The 17,363-nt window shown below is 37.7% G+C and overlaps 1 protein-coding gene across 1 annotated transcript; it reads left to right on the top strand.

Moving 5' to 3' along the window:
• The first annotated feature begins 1,215 nt into the window (after window positions 1–1,215).
• Window positions 1,216–10,577, top strand: LOC120490085 (beta-1,4 N-acetylgalactosaminyltransferase 1). Its single transcript, XM_039687463.2, is given in 12 exon segments — window positions 1,216–1,539; window positions 2,166–2,297; window positions 2,410–2,442; window positions 2,547–2,684; window positions 2,768–2,874; window positions 3,144–3,181; window positions 3,366–3,546; window positions 3,699–3,785; window positions 3,865–4,046; window positions 7,316–7,459; window positions 8,347–8,575; window positions 10,135–10,577. Coding segments are annotated over 11 exon segments (1,440 nt in total). The 5' UTR covers window positions 1,216–1,539; window positions 2,166–2,178; the 3' UTR covers window positions 10,317–10,577.
• Window positions 10,578–17,363: the final 6,786 nt, after the last annotated feature.

Here is a 17,363-nt window from a genome sequence, read left to right as displayed (position 1 = left end):
ATTTAAATGTGCATGAAATGATTAATTTTAGAGTATACGTAACTGCTGCCCTTATTCACATGAAAGAAAACACATTTTCACCCTTTGCACTGGTTCAGTTCGTTTCGTTATGATAGAACTAGCAATTCATTTATTTTGACAAGTAGCAGTAGTAGCTAACGTAGCCTAAAAATTACATTTTCATTTGCACGTTTTCAAAAGACCCCGCGAAACGCTGAAGAACTGAGCTTATTTTCTATTAATAGAGGTGAAGAATTCAACCAGTATAGGCTTGTTGTAAAACAGTTCAGTACTTTATAGACAAACTCTTTTTTTATATTGAAGTCTGACCGGATTCGAAAGGAAATATTTTTTCGTGTGGATTTAAGGTGAGTAGGCTATTTTATTCATATGTTATTCTATGACCTCTGTAGGACTCGATTGTTTAAATAAAAATTACATAAAATTATATGTAGGCAAAAATAATGGCAATAATTGAAAATCGATAATATTATTATTTGTTTAAATTGCATTGATAAAGGAAATTGTCAACCTAGACTTTCAAACATCAAAATTTATTTTTTTTAAATATTTATTCGTGTACAAAATATTGTTTTTGCCTGGACACGCTTCCAAAACGCTTGCGTGTCGTGAAAAATAGGCGTCGGTTCTATTTCATGCACGCGTTTTTCGCTAGGCTCACGCCTCGAGACGCGCGTGTCATGCAGGCAGTGTGCTACATGGGAGCCGAAATAAAAACGGACACCTCACGCAGCCAGTGTGTCTCCGGCCTTAAATAGGCTACACTAAATTAACGTCATGAATCACTAGATATATTTCAGCTGCAATTACTATTTCTGAAATTATGACTGTTAATAGGCTACTTCATCTGCAGTAACTTTTTGTCTGTTATCAAAAAAGTAATGCGATTAGGCAACATATAATGTATACTTGTATTGCATTATTAGCCTACTTCACTCGTTACATATGTAAAGTAATCTGAATAGCCTACGAAATGCATGTTACCCTTAACTTTGATCGTTTCATCAAAAAGTTATCTGATCAGGCGGCTATGATATTTGTGCTACTTGTAATCCGGTCTTAATCAGAATTTTTTAACTTAATCAGAATTATCATCTAATAAGGGTTATTATCATCTAATGTGTTTCCGCCATCGACTGTATTTGATAACGTTAAAGGTTTACAGAGTTGTAAGCAACAGTTGTAGATCTTTGATGAAATCACACTATAACAAAGACATGCGAAGTTAAATGGGAACTGGTTGAATGGGAACTAACTCGGTTGAGCTTGCAACAATTTAAGCCGTATATGCCTATTATATTTGTGTGTGTTTGTCTTGAGTTAGGTTTGTTTTCCTGCACCCAGTCCACCTGTTCGCAATCGCAATCAGAGCGCACGATGATTGAGATCGCACCTGCTTCTCCTTTGTTCTCATCTTTCTTGCTATTCATATTTAGTCCTGGTTTTGTTTTTGTTTTTTGACCGATTATTGCTTGCCCCATTACGTTTGTGGAGTTATTAGACAACACTCTGATTCATGTGAGTCTATATCAGTCGAGTCGTGTCTCTCTCACAGTTTCTGTCCAGCAGGGGCGATTCTGACTTTCTTTTTAATGGGGCATGATTTTTAACACTTTAGTTTAGGGTCCACTATTAAGAAGTTGCTTATTAGCATGTATATTAGGCTACTAGGCTACAAAAGAGGGATTATACCCGCTCTCTCCTCTATCGCTCTTTCTTTTTCTCACAGGTTCTCTTCCCCTCCGCAAGCTGAACTTTATTGCACGAATACAGCATACACATGCCTAATATGATGAAAACGGCTTCGTTATTGTTTTTTGTTTTGTTTTTGTTTTGTTTTTTTTCCCTCACAATGACAGACTGCCTAAATTCTATTGTGACTGAAATTCAGTCACTGAATACATTCCATTTATCTGCACCTCTTGCGTTTGCGACCACTCTCTTTCATGCATGAAAGGGTTAATATTTCCAAATTAATGTAAGAGAAGGCGTGGCCATTTTAAACTTGAATGTGCAAGGTATCTGTCATTAAAAAACAAGTTGCAAATATGTTCTTCACTATTTTGTTCTGTTTTCAGTTTTATTTATATTACATTTTAAAAGTATTCCATTTCACTGCCTGTGTTAACACATCTTCCTTTCAGGTAATCTCCAGAAATGAACATTCTCTGGAAGTTATTTCTGATTGGGCTCAGTATTACTGCATTGAGTATTTACAGTGTACAACAAGGATTTCTGGATGTTACAGATGTCACAAACAGACTGTTTCCATTAGGGTATGACCCTACTACGGTGTCTCTTGTCATTTCTTTGTCAGTTTTCAATTTAGTTGTTTTTCCTCTTCTGGCATTGGAAAAATTTTCATGGTTAACCTTTTTGTCTTTTTAGCAAAAGGTACCTTCAAGTCTTTCCTAAACAAAGGTCAGTGGTTGGTTATTTATTCAGAATACCATATTTAGTCTATGTTGTTATCTGTGAAATGTTTCCTTATTATTGCCCTATAATTTTTTCAAATATGACCTCAGCATTGGGTCATTTCCCAGTAAAAATCGCTCCTCTTGTTCCTGTAATGGATTTGGTGTACTTGCGCAGAATGTGCAAGTGGGTGAACTGAAAGATCTTCAGAGACGTCGAACGGAGGAATACCAGAAATACCAGCTCAGGTCAAAAGTGCAATTCCAGTTCCTGCCCCTTAATCAGTTTTGGTTTGTCTTAATTCTAAAATTTCTAATTCTGTTTTTCTTAGAATGGGGACAAAGATGGACTCACTTATACTTGCCCAAGCTAACTCGCCCCTCCAATATCCCACCCAGGGTTTCGAAGTGCCACCTCTTACAAAAAGAGTGATACCAGGTAAAACTCTTTCCTTCATTTAATACATGTTTCAGACCTGAGATATTTTACTTTAAGACACTTGGTCTGTTTTGGGATGTTAGATGCTAAACGTCATGTGCAACAACATGCAGACATTCTTTTAAAATGAGTAATTTACTGTATCTTCAAACTGAATTAGAACATGAGATGTAATGAACGGGTAAGAATGCACTTTCAAATCATTTTAGAATTGTAGTCATCCTTATTTATTCATGTAACATGAATTGTCAAACTGCCCATTTTCACAGGTTTGGCTCTGCATGCACAAAGAAGAAAACTATATAAGGTTTGTTTTGGAATTTTTGTGAGGTCCTTTGGGGTTCTCTGATTTTATGTTCGCAGTAAAGGTCTGAGTTCTCAATTTTTGAAATGCAAACTCAAGACGGCTGGTTACTTTCTTTGCAGGAGAAGTGTCCAGTAATTGATGAATATTACACTGAAGGTCCATTAATACCGCTTTTGTGTGACAGGTGTCTTTGAGTGTGAAGAGCGGAGTGCTCTCAGTAGAGGATGTTCTGGATGGACAGCAGGTGGATGGACAGGGTCAGAGTGAACTGAGCATCTCATCTAGCAGCCTCACACAACTCAATGATCTGCTGTCCAGAGTGACTTACACCAGCACTATCTACCGTGTCAAGACTAAAGATCTGGGTAATGTCTGCTGTCCATTAAGTTCAGAAAATGGGTGTGAGCTATAATATGCATCTATTGAGCTCTCTAGCCTAATTTACTTTTAATTTACATTTTAAACTTACCGTTTTTTAAAATAACATATCCAAATCCATGTTTCCTTGTTTCCTTAGTTCATTTTTCTTTTGAGGACTATGAGGCCATATTTTCCATTGTGATCAAGAGACCCTCAGTTCCTGTTTTGTACGACCCAGGGACAGGTAAGACCACAAAAAATAAATAAACGCACACAAATCGAGATTAGGTCTAATGACCCTCCCCTTTCTTTCTCAACTTTAGATATTAACTCACAGGTAACCATAACAACAAAGACCTTTCTGAGATATGAAGAGCTGAACGTCCTCATCAACAGTATCCGACAGCTTTACCCCAAAATCAAGATCATTGTTGCAGATGACAGTCTGACACCAGAAAAGGTGACTGGCAGCAACGTAGAGCACTACATCATGCCTCCTGCACAGGTAAATACTTTAAGGCCACAGTGGCATATAAGGGCTTTTCATGCAGTGCTCAACTCCATGTTATCGTCATACTAAACCCCAGTTTTAATGTCAACTCAGTGCTGTTAACTCCGCATTGTGGGGAATGATATGGGCTAGATGCTTAGCAAACGACAGCCAATCGTGTCCCTCATATTTATGTGATTTGATTAGCTACGGAAACGTGTAATGTGTACGTTATATAAACGGTTGTTTCAGTGTTTGAGGGGAAAAATGGCGACGGAAAACATGTCAACTGGAGTAGCCAATGGCTGCTTTTCCACCATTGGGCCAAATTTCTTTAATTTTATTATTAATTTGTGTTGATCACACTCAAATAATGTGCTTGGCCAGCTAGAAACTGGTAGCCAGGCAACAGGCAAGTGACCAATCATGAATGGCCACGGTCAGCCAGCTGTTTAATTACTACCGTTTAAAGGTGCTGTATGCGACGTTTAGTGACCTCTAGCGGTGATGTTTCAGAATGCAACAAGAGCGCTCGTGCTCGTGCTCAATCTCAAGAGCGAGCAATCATTCACTACCAGCTACACGGAGACTTTCAACGCAACGCGAAATTATCACACATGCTGGAAACTAATGTAAACTCCCACTGCAGGTACAATAATAGCCTACTTTTATCAGCTTGACGTTGAAGTAATGCTCTGTGCTCGTTCCATGATCATATAATATCATGATAATGTTACAATAAACTGCATTTAGCCGACATCTGATGTTATATAGCATAAGCCATTTCTCTAACTATTCGTGTATCTTTCACAATCAGCAATGTCAACATAGGTGAATGTATAATATGATAATGAAAACGGTTAGTGAACTAAACTGAACAGTTTCAGTAAGATCGTAGGAAGTAACATTACTGTACTGAACGCGTCTGGAAATGTGTATAAACAATATGGTAGTGGGATGACGACAGTCAGTACGTTAGATCTAGTAAATAAAATAAGTTACATACTAAATGTTATACTAACATTATTTTGTATTCATGTAATGTTGTACCTTGTTATTTCACTTGAGTTTACTATGTTGATCCGCGTTTTCATCCGGAGTCGATCAGATTCACGTTTTGCCTGACGAGCTTGAGCAGATAACTTCTTTTTATATATATATATATTTATGTGGAGTTTGTGTTGGAGTCTGTGTTGTGCTGGAGGCAGGACGTTTTGGGGGGTTATTGGGGGGTGCCATGACAACGACACCGGTTGCGAGCGGATCAAGAGCGGTGCGCGCGCTGTCTGTGGAGACACGCGCTGCGGAGGCAGGCGAAAGTAAACAAGGCAGCGCGAGTCTCCACAGACAGCGCGCGCACCGCTCTTGACCCGCTCGGAACCGGAGTCGTCGTCATGGCGGCACGCATTGTTTAGAGCAGGAAACAATTAAAAATTATAAATTAGACTCGCGCTGCGGAGGCAGGCAAAAGTAAACAAGGCAGCGCGAGTCTCCACAAACAGCGCGTGCACCGCTCCAAACGGTCGAGGCGTTTATACTTGACGCGCTCTCCGTTGTAACTGTTACTATTCCTTGAAACGACAGGGGACGACTCAAGTAACTTAACCATCAGGAATCGGTGAGAAGAAGACAGATAAATACATGACAATGTTTATTTTTTAGTATTCCACCACCAATACAAAAATAATCATGTAAAACCCAGTAAACCCTGAGATTATTACTTGTGACATTACAAAAAAAATATGTATATGGGAACATGTATAGAACTAAATTAATGCTCTCTTAAATATTTTCTACATTCACTAAAAATGTTTCATTAAGTTTCATGTACATTTGTATTAAACATGGACCATTGTTCATTTAAAAAGGCTTTTTATATTGTATGCTAAATTTTTTAAAATGTAACTAATTTAGACATGCAAACTGGGTGCTAATGTGATGAGAAGTTTGCGCTCGGCTTTGTTTTTGAGAGAACGTTTCATTTTAAAACCTTTCTGCAGGCCAGTAGATTATTATTTAGTGTACACATAAGTGGGGTCAAGTTAAACATTTTAGTTTGAATTTTATTTTATACTGTGCATTGTGCTAAATATATATTTGCATAATTTGTAATTGATTTATTCTTTGAAAATGTTATATTAATTTATGCAATTGCAATGCCTTGATTTTAGTAAAGTTTGTACACAGTCATAGCCATAAATGCCATGATACTAATAATTGGCATAATTTCTTTCGGTGTTTCGGTTTTCGGTTTTCGGCCTTGGTTTCCTCTTTTTCGGTTTTCGGTTTCGGCCAAGAATTTTCATTTCGGTGCATCCCTAGTTATCAGACTCCATGTCGTCAGCTGAAGTGCCGTTGTTCGCATGATAGACTGTAGGATAGAGAGGCTCGGGACTCGGGAGCGCGCATGCACGTCACTTTTGATGGATTTCGCAGGAAATCCGACCCGGAGACCTCGCATACAAATAAGAATATTGGCCTTCAGAGGTAATGGCAAAACCCGAAAAGTGGATCGTTGCAATGTGTGATTACAACCCCTTCAAACACAGGCAATAAAAAAAGGATTCATTTTATAAAAATAGTTACATTGAAAAATCTTGTGACTATTCACTCTAATTGCTAGTTCAGGTTTGGCTGAAGGCTACAGTTTGTCCGGTCAGAACAATGATGTCTCACTCAGGATATATTCCAAATCGTTGTTTTATTAAATGTGCAGATGTGTGGTTCTGTGAACACAAACGTAGGCCTATATAAAACACACAATAGAAATGAACTTATCTGGTAAAATACTGACGAATAGCGGTGAAATAACAATACAATCTCTAGGATAATATACTTAAAAGAGTGGGAACAGATGTTTGTGCGCTAATCGCTAATGCTGTACACGAGCTGTGCACGAGCTGTGCATGCGAGCATTGACTGCTGCATGCCGTAGAGCCGAGATGTAAACAACAGAGCGCATGTGCGCGACCTGAGATAGAATCATGCATTCGAGATAAAGGAATCAATAATGACATCAATATACATGGATGCTAATAATGTTCCAGCAGTAAATTATAACTAAGTAAACAACTTTAACCACAGATGTAAACACAGCTACAGGCAAATTAGCGATTACTGAGAATTTTCAACAATTATCTGATTAAGATAATTACCCTGTGAAAATGCCTATATTACACTTTTACTGCAAAATGACTGAGGATGATCTAAAACACAATATAAAATTGCTTTTTGTGGCTGCCAACTGAGATAAACCCATCATTTCTCTTTTTTTGTTTACTTAGGGCTGGTTTGCGGGAAGAAATCTGGCTGTTTCTCAAGTCACCACTAAATACTTCCTGTGGGTTGATGATGACTACATATTCAATAACAATACACGGATTGAAAGATTCGTGGAGATAATGGAGAAAGTTCCAGAACTGGATGTGGTCAGTAAAGAGAATTATTTTTATAATTTGTGATATCTGTGTACAAAAGTTTTACTAAAATCAATTTACGCAAAATGTAGGAACAACTTGGCTTTTATAAACGTATTAGGATTACATTTTATACATAGATATTCTGAAGTGTATTTCTCTGTGTGTGTATCCTACGCTATCTCACGACCAATTCGTACGAATTCGAATGATTAAAAAGTGTCTAATTCGTACTAATCCGTACAACCTCACTCTTACGAATTCGTACGATTTGTCTAAACCCACGTGATGGGTAGGTTTAGGGGCGGGGTAAGGGGTAGGTCATTCGTACGAATTCATACGAATTGGCCAATTCGTAAAATATCTACGATTTAGCGAAATCGTACTAATTTGTACAAGTGAGGTCGCATGAATTGTTACGAATTAGCCACTTTTTAATCATTCGTCGAATTCGTACGATTTGGTCATGAGATCGGGTTGGTGTATCTCATTGTATGTTTGCAAACCATTTCTATATGCAGTGTTTTATCCAATTTACTAACTGAGGCATGTTGTCACTCATTTAGAATACTCCAAATTTATTAAGACCGCCACAAGGTTAAGAAGAATTTTGTGTGTATGGATGCATGTCGTGAATTATGTGGAAGTTTTTCAAGTGAAGTTTTCCTGTGAGTAAACCTGAATAATTTTCCAAATCAATCGTGAATGAGACCAATAGTTCTTTCCCAGATATCCGATATGGATATGATCTCCGCTCCCTAACTGCGTGTTAGTGTTTATTCTGACTGGATGCAGGAAAGATGATCTATTCTCTAGCTATCAAACTGTTCAATATAATGCAGTAATGATACTGGCTCATTTCAAGCATAGGAACAGGTTTTCCCTCACTCTCTTTCCAGGTTGGTGGTGCAGTGGAAAAAAATCTGTTCCATTTCCGCTTTTAGTACGAGGAAGGGGATGAAGAGGAGGGCGGTTGTCTCAGATGTTTTCATGGGAAGAGCCATCAATCAGTCCCAGGCTTTAAAAGCTGCTTCTTTGTAGATGGGGTCGTTAACTACTTCCTGGCACGGACAGATGCGGTGCGACGGGTTGGCTTTGATCCGTTTCTGAAGAGGGTGGGTCATACTGGTGGGTACATCTCGGTTTTCAGATTAAAATACATGATGCTCATTTCAGATTATTACCTTACTAGAGGTTTCCAATATATGCAGTGTTGTTCCAAATATAATTCCGTTTCTTGGAAATACATCTGAAAAAATGGGGTTGTCTTGTATTCATGTTTTAGACTTTTAGAAATCAATAAAACACCCGCAACAATAGCTAAATGCGTGTAAAATCAGTGTACCCCTCAGGACTGAAGCTGCCCACCCCTGTAAACTACCCTCAGTTTACGGTGCCAAATGATGGCGAATGGCCGTCCAGAACAGAGCATGGTGATAAACACAGCGGAGTCATTAAACAACTCTCATTAAGCAGCCAAGAAATACAGTGTGTCAGAATGCTATAAGATGGCAAACCCTAAAAGACGAGTCTTAAATGCTAACAGTTAAAGTAAAGCTTACTGCGGTCCTAAAAGTGGCAAGTGTGTCAGTACATAGCCGAATAAAAGAAATGAGGGGCTGCCTATAAACCGAGCCGTCATCCAGATGAAGGCACTGGATATCGCCAAAGAGCTGAACTTATCCACCAGCGAGGACCTCATTTCTTTATCGGCTCCGTACTGATATACTTGCCTGTCAATGTCTTTGAAGCGGCCATTTTGACGCGGCCTAAGAATGATGCGTTTTATATTCAGGTTTGTCTTATATTTGGAACAATACGGTATATGGATCAATATCAAAAGTGGGGGTGGCACATGGTCACATGTGTTTTTGACACTGCAAGGATGATCAGCTATCCTTCTTGTCTTCCTGCATTGCAGTTTATTGGTCTTGGTAAAATATAGATGGTTGAAATTCAGTATATATTTTGTTCACCCAAAAATGGTGTATATGACTTTCTTCTTTCGGGCAAACACAATAGGAGTTATATTAATTGTATTTAAACTGCAGTTTAAATAAAGTTCCTAAATATAATCACATGCTTCCGGTAATGGACGTATGAGATTCTAGTTCCGGCGGAAGAGTGACCTCTGACCTGACAAATTGACCCAACGTATTGACAAATGCAGAAGCGCAGAGTACAGAACAAAACACCAGTCACAAATTAGAAGTCTAAAACGCGATTTTTTTTTTTTTTTTAAAGAGCTTGAGGTTGTTGCCCAGACCTATTAGTTTGAACCATGAGTCCTACCTCATGCGCAGGGTCCGAGGTCACTTCCGCCGGAACTAGAATCGCGTACTTTTACCGGAAGCATGTGATTTATAACTATTGATATTTTTCTTACAAAAACAATTCGCTTCAGAAGGTCTTTATTAACCCCCTGGAGTCATTTGGATTAGATTTATGATGAATGGATCAAAACATTCAATCAAAAACTCTATTCACTATATTCACCCATTATAAAGCTTAGAGCTATTATATACTTTTGTTTGGCTGAAAGAAAAGTCATATACACCTAGTATGGCTTGTGGGTGAGTAAATTCTGGGATAATTTTCATTTTTGGGAGAACTATCCCTTTAAACTTCTTAAGTGTCTTTTTATGAATGCTCATTTTCTGCTGTCTCTCTGACATAAACCCCCACAGAGTTTTTTGTTGATGGTCTCGGAGATTTGTTGATTGCCTCTTGCAAAGGACTTGTAGTCGGCCACCAGAAGAAACGTAAACAAGGCAAATACAGAAAATTTAGGTTTCCAGGACGAAGTGATGGAAAAAACAAATTGGCCCATATGTACTTCAGGAATTATTTGAAATGCATGAAGTACTGAGGGACTTTTGAGGAGAAAGGTGATCATTCACCCACAGAGAGCGAACATCATTTTACTTATTGTCGAAGTGATTGAATGAATGGATATGAGGAATGTTCACATAGGAAGTGTTTTGGTACAGAAAAGAGTAGTGAAATTGTGTGACATTTTAATACAATCAGCCATTCAATCAGAGGAATCAACCATCAACAAAAATTAAGCCAAGTTTTTGTCTTCAGGAGGAGAACTGATTTAAGAGAACAAATAAATATTTTCAATTTATATCTTTTATCATTTATTACTGTGGGTTACTGTTGTGCAATAAAATAAATGCCCCTCATTAAATATAGACACTTGGACTGTTTTTTTTTTTTTTTGTTTAGAGGTTTATGTCACAGGTAGTTCCCTTGAAAATACTTTTTTTTTTGGTAACACTTTATTTTACGACCCGCAAACAACTGTATAAGTACACTGAAATTACGGTGTACGTTTCTGTAATTTTAGTATACTTCCGTGTAGTTATGTTATAAGGGAACAATATGTTAAGTTTGGGGTAATAAGGGGGTAACAAGCAGATATACAAGCAAATTATTTAATTAGTTAAAAAATAACAGGTACCTATTCTGTTAATATATTCCAGGCAAAAATTGTACGTCTGTTGTTTATAAAACATATCACATTTCTGGCAAAACATGTTCATGTGCAATATTACAGGGTAATTTTGACATCTGTGGGTTAAAAATTAAACGCACACACACACACACACACACACACACACACACACACACATATATACTGTATATATATATACTATGATAAAAATTAAATTTATTGACATTTCTTACTAGATTACTTAATGTTAAGTCAAAATAATTTGTTTTTGCTATAATTTTAATTTAGACCTTACCATGTGGTAATTAGTACCTTATCCCATTGAATTGCAATGCCACTTAAATGTCATGGCAAATATAATGTGTAGCCTAATCAAAAGTTTTTTTTTAGGTTTTTTTTTTTTTTAGGTTACAGTACCTTTCTCTGTAATTATTACAGCGCGTGTTGTTTCGTATTGCTACATAGTAAGAATCGTTTGTTACCCCCTTGTTCTGCGTAGTTACAGGGTAAGTGTAACTCCTGCGGGCTGTAAATTAAAGTGGTGCTTGATACCCCTTTATTACCCAAAACTTAACATATTGTTTCCTTATACTTACACGGAAGTACACTATAATTACAGAAATGTACACCGTAATTTCAGTGTACTTGCACAGTTGTTTGCGGGTCGTAAAATAAAGTGTTACCTTTTTTTTTTTTTTACCCCTGAAAAGTTGCATATCAGAGTAGCAATACATACCTCAAGTCCAAGGTAAACAGTAAATGTTTTAGAGTACAATTTTGTACATTTTCTGAGAGTGCAGTAGTATAAATATGATATATGTGCAATAATGGTGTTACTTCATCTAAGAAATTTGCAAAATGTTTACAAAATGGGCAAAAATGTGATGCAATAATGTGTGGGCAATAATTTGGAGTCTTTTACAAAAGTCTTTTATATAGGGCTCCAAGCACTGAAGCAGCTGGAACTGTATTTTTCATTGGAGTGTTTCTTTTCATATAAAATGTAATAATAATTGTCCTTTAGATTTAAGTTTTACCCTTCAAAAAAAAAAAAAAATTTGGCGTGTTTTTTTCCTGAGCGTAAATGTATTAATTTTTAATTATGTGCATGGTTAATGGTTGTATAGCAAACTGAAAAACCTACCATGGCTAATTCAGGTATGGAAATTACCTGAGTTTCGTCGACTAGCCCACGACACCTCAAGAGGGCTCGACAGTGACCCTGGCGTCCTAGAGTCACCCCCCCTCAGTCCCCCACTCAACTCAGCCCTGCTTACTGACCCTTACAGAGACCTAACCACAATCACACGCAACCCAACCATACGCGCCAACCCCTTTGATAATGGCTGTCGAGCCCCACTGGTGCGTTATAAAGCAGTTTCAGTGCCAAACGGTTCCGTATGGCATACCACCTACCGCAAACCACAATATCTGGCCAATAATTTTTCACACAATGCAAAACATCTCCTTCGCGTAGTGTTGATCAAGTCGACTCTCCAATGGCTGTGAGAAATTGCTGGATATTGGCAGGACCTGGAACATACGCTCATATACACCAATCCAGAGCATCCCAACTCCCAAACATGCTCAATGGGTGATATGTCTGGTGAGTATTCTGGCCATGCAAGAACTGGGATGTTTGTGAACTGGGCTAAGCCACGCCTTCAAACGTGATGAGCCAATCACAGTGCGCAGCTAACCCAATACACTCATTCTCTGCTTCCACGTCCATTGAAATGCATTGCAGTTAGTCAGTTTTCATTAATTTTTCTTGTCATTTTAAGTTTAAAATGGTCAAACGGTGTGCATGGGGTACATGCAAGTCTAACACTAGGTACCGAGAGGCTGGGCGACACTGTATTTTTTTTTTACCCTTTCCCAAGCCACATCTCAACCGAGATAAATGTAGACCACAACACCAACTAAACGTGGATAAATTAAACAAGGATGTCTACATCTGTTCTAAGTCAGCCTATTAAGCAATCATGATTTATTTATTTAGTTATTTGTTCATTTATTTGTTTATTTAACATGTATGTGTGTGCATTATAAGTACCATTTCGGCAATGAGAAAATTTCTGAGCCAAATAAAGATGAAGTTGTGTACTGGTGACGGCGTGTTTATTGAACCAATCAGATAACAGTAAAGCGAGTGTCAGAGAGAAGCTCATTTGATTGGCTACATGATGAAGGTGGACCCGCCCTCCTCTTCGCGCTTGCAAAACTCAGTGAGGGAGACAATCCTGCCAAAACTGGAAGCACAGGTAAAAGATGCAACTGTACACATCAGGTTATTTATCCAATGCACACAACAAGTCATTTTACAACAGTTTATTTTTTACACAAAGTTTGATTCTTCGCAATTCATCTGTTTTGCAGTTCCTGCCTCTGTTGTTTTTGCTTGCAGATTGCTGTTCACTGGCCTGCAATACTTTTGGCTGCAAAACCGTGCCAAAAGCATAAGCGCGGAAAAATGAAAGTCTGAAGAATACAGATCTTATTTATTTTGCATAGCATGAAGCTGCCGCTTCAAAATACAAATAACAATTAAATGCTGCAAATATTTTTTCTTACACTTGAAGGGCAATTTAGACCTTTACGCATGCAAATGTATTTTACGCTTACAATCTTATTTCCTCTTTCACAAACCTTACCCTGTGCATGCTATTCTTTTAGGCATTATTTTACCTTATTACTTAGAAATGTGTATTTCCAGGCTGGAATGTTTGTTATTGTTTTGGTCAGTGATACTGCACATTGCCAATTTTCATTGTCCATTACGCTCGTTTCTGTTGTGTGTGTGCTCAAACTGGCAACCTGTGTGAACGGCGTCCAGGAGCAGGTGGTGGAACAAACGATGATCTCCAGTATTTTGAATTCGACCAGGTACTTGGGTAATTCTTACATACTGCACCTTTAAGGCCTGTTTACACTAAGGATGATAACTATGATAATGATAAAGAAATTGTTCCAAAAATCGCTCTAAATACAATAGAACAGCAGAGTTCACACAAAAACTGTAACAATAGTGGCACAGAGGAACAACATAATTGGAATCACTTTTTAGGAACCATTTTTTCCAGCCGATAAACATTTTGTATAGCCAATCATAATTTATACTGCTTTAAAGAGCTTGAGCATTTAAAGTGGCTGATGACAAATCTTTACAGCTCGCTCTTATAAACGGAGCAACATCAACAGCTGGTGTGGACACCGAAATAGTTTTCATCATTCAGTGAACGGTCCTGGTGTGAAGCTGCGAGTTTAAATTCTTCAAAAACAGAGAGGTTGCCTCGATGCCGAGAAATATAATGGAGTGAAGCTAGTTTATTTGTAAAAGGTCGCAAGACGTTTCTGTTCTCCTCAATGTTTATGTGTGTACAGAGCGCAATCTCTAATCTCTGTGTGTGCGCTTCAATGAAGACAGCACATTAATATAGCCTTGAAACGCGATTTAGCTGACTGGAACTATAGGCTACTTGTGCATTACACGATTTGAGAGAGCACCTTCCAGCAAAATCAGAATCGAGTATTCAGACCGAACACAAAAATCAAAATATTCTGGATTTGAACTTGCAAAAAAACTCGATTTAAAGAGCCCCTATCATAGCATTTGAAATGTTCCTATTTTTGTTTTAGGAGTTCCCAAAAACAGTTTAACGTGCATGCAAGGATAAAAAACACTTTATTTGTCTTATAATATGCATTTATTTTTTACTGATTTACTCAACGACTCCCAAATGATTCGTTCGACGATTCATTTTCCCAAACACCTCCTTTGAGTGACGCGAATCTGCGGCGATTGGTCAAATGACCCAGTCAGTTGTTATCGGTAAACCGTAGGCAGAGACTGTTGGCAACGGAACGCCCATAACCAGGATTATCCACAAGTTTCCTATGCCCCATGAGGCCTTGCGTCAAAAGTGGGCGCGACTTACAGGTTCGAAGTAAACAAAGCGACTTGACATACTTCACACTCATTCATTCAACAGTTGACAGTCATTCAAGTTATAGCGATCCAACAATTAATTTAAAATCATTAAAAAATCATATTAATTTTTAGATAACAATTAATTTCATAGACTCAGAGTCGACTCTCACTTTTGAAAGACAATAACTTTATATATGGTGCACTCTCAGATATAAATCTTTGCAGGATGTTTTCATTCCCTTAGCGCTATATTCCACACTATATGAACAGTCATTTTCAAAAATCCATAATAGGGGCTCTTTAACCAATCGTCTACATTTACAGTGTTTTTTTTTTTTTGGTATTTTATGCCCTGCTGTTAACTGATACGACTATTGATTACTATCCACTGTTTCTGCTGCTGATGATTGATTTTTTTTTTTTCAGAGCTGGTTTGCAGGGAGGAATCTGGATGTATTACAAGTCCACCACCAACTACTCCCTGTGGGTTGATGATGACTTTGTATTTTTGGATGAGACCCGGATTGAGAGCTTTATAGAGATTATGGAGGCAGTTCCAGTAAGCATTTTTGTTTTTTTCTGTTGTGAGGACATTCACAGGACATGACACTGACTGTGTGGATAGTTTTGCTTACTGATATCCCCATGTCTTAAAATTTTGTAAAGTTTGTAAATTCAACTTTTACTAATTTAAGTGATTACGGCTGAGCATTGTTTGTTTGGAAACTATAGCATTATTGAAATTATTTTATTTCATGTTGGTCTATTACTGTAGGCTAATAGTCTAGTGAAATCGGATTTGTATATGAATTCGTGAAAATTCAATCCTCTGCATTCTTGCCTTTCCTCAGAGTTCTTCATGGATGGACTTGGCCAGATGTTGGTTGCCTCCTGTAAAGGCCTCTCCATTGGCCACCAGAAACATCGGTTTCGGGGAAAATATTTCTCCTTCAGGACAGGACTCATAAGAAAGCTGACGTGAGGAGAAAAGTGACTCGTTCTTTAATAACTATCTGAATTACATAAAGTTCTGAAAGGCTTTTGACCTTCTCTCCTCAAAGGGCAAAAGGCTAATTTCAAAAGCCTAATTTGACCTCTCCCTTTGAGGAGAGAAGGTCTCTGTCTCTTCTTCTGTCTAAGACTTCTGTCTCTTCTTTGGGGGGTTATGTTATTTAACTTGAATTTTAGATTTAGTTTTGCTTGCCAGATTTGCTTTATTAAGGTTTTATTATGGTTTAATTTTTACAGCAATTTATGTACCTTTTGTTTATTTTTGTTCAATATTTTTGCCCTTGTATGCTACACACAGGCATATAATAATAATAATAATAATAACACAAGGAGAGATTTAATTTATCTCATAATGATGAAGATATAATGCTGCTTTATGAAAACCACAGAAAAATTGAGATGATTGTTGGCCATAAGTTGCATCCCCTAAATTGAATAAATAATAAATGAAATTCTACTAATGGATCTGTATAAGATGCCAGCGACTGAGCACTATATCACTCTGCTACACTTCAGTGTATATCTATATCTACACATATACTGTTACTGTATCAGTAAAATGTTATGTCAGCAGTAAAATGTGATACATGGACAGCAAATAAAATACTACATAATGAAGCAGGGGTGGATTATGACTTGAAAAGCTTGAGGCCAATTATCTCCACCTTTTCCATTCTTTTCCTTAGCTCCACAGTCATGGTCAGAGAAAGTGGATGTTATGATGATTGTTACTCAAATCATTCACACCCCACGTACAACACGCCTGTTGTAAAGTAATGAAAAAAAAACTGGACACAATGTGGGTACAGGGTTTATAGAATCGATGGTGGAAATGGTGATGCCAAGTATTACTATTGGTATTTTACTGTATACTGTAAGATTGGAGAAATTTGAAAATCCCGGGCAGTCTGGTTGAGGAACGACTACTCCCTGAGAAGACAAAGGGCCTTTTTGGAAATTAACATTTAAACTCTCTCTTGAGAAACTAGCATCACACTTTCAATCATCTCGTCTCTCTCTCATGCAGAGATCACCTGAAATTCACCCCAAACTCTATATGGTTTAATGGGAACAATTATCATACAACGACGTTTGGTATAATTTAAAAAGTCTCAGTGTGACTGGTACAAAGGTCTGATTCCCACAGAAGTAAACTAAAAGGAGATACGTTTTTTAAGAGTTTAGAGATATCTTGGGTGTGTCTTACGGGCAAATGGAATCCTGCCCTCAAAAGGTGTAAACTCTGAATGTAAATTCACATTGTGAGCTCATGTTTCCACGTGAAAGAAGTTTCTTTCTCGGTCTGAGTATTAAAGAAATGCCACGAGGCTCGGGCCAATTTGAAGTTCCGATCAGCCCGTAATGCTAGATGTCTTCAAATTGTTACATTTGGGTTTATTCTGACTTTCAAATTATTTTCCTTAGTAGATTAAGCGAATGCGTATGTCCCCGCAAATCTGTGTCAGATTAGAGAGGGGGGTTATTATCGAATACATTATAATAATAGTAATAAC

This window comes from Pimephales promelas, chromosome 3 (genome assembly GCF_988280905.1).
Source record: "Pimephales promelas chromosome 3, fPimPro1.hap1.1, whole genome shotgun sequence".
Taxonomy (NCBI): Eukaryota; Metazoa; Chordata; class Actinopteri; order Cypriniformes; family Leuciscidae; genus Pimephales; species Pimephales promelas.
The sequence above is the reverse complement of the archived record's forward strand: the minus strand, read 5'-3'. Positions and strand labels throughout refer to the sequence as shown.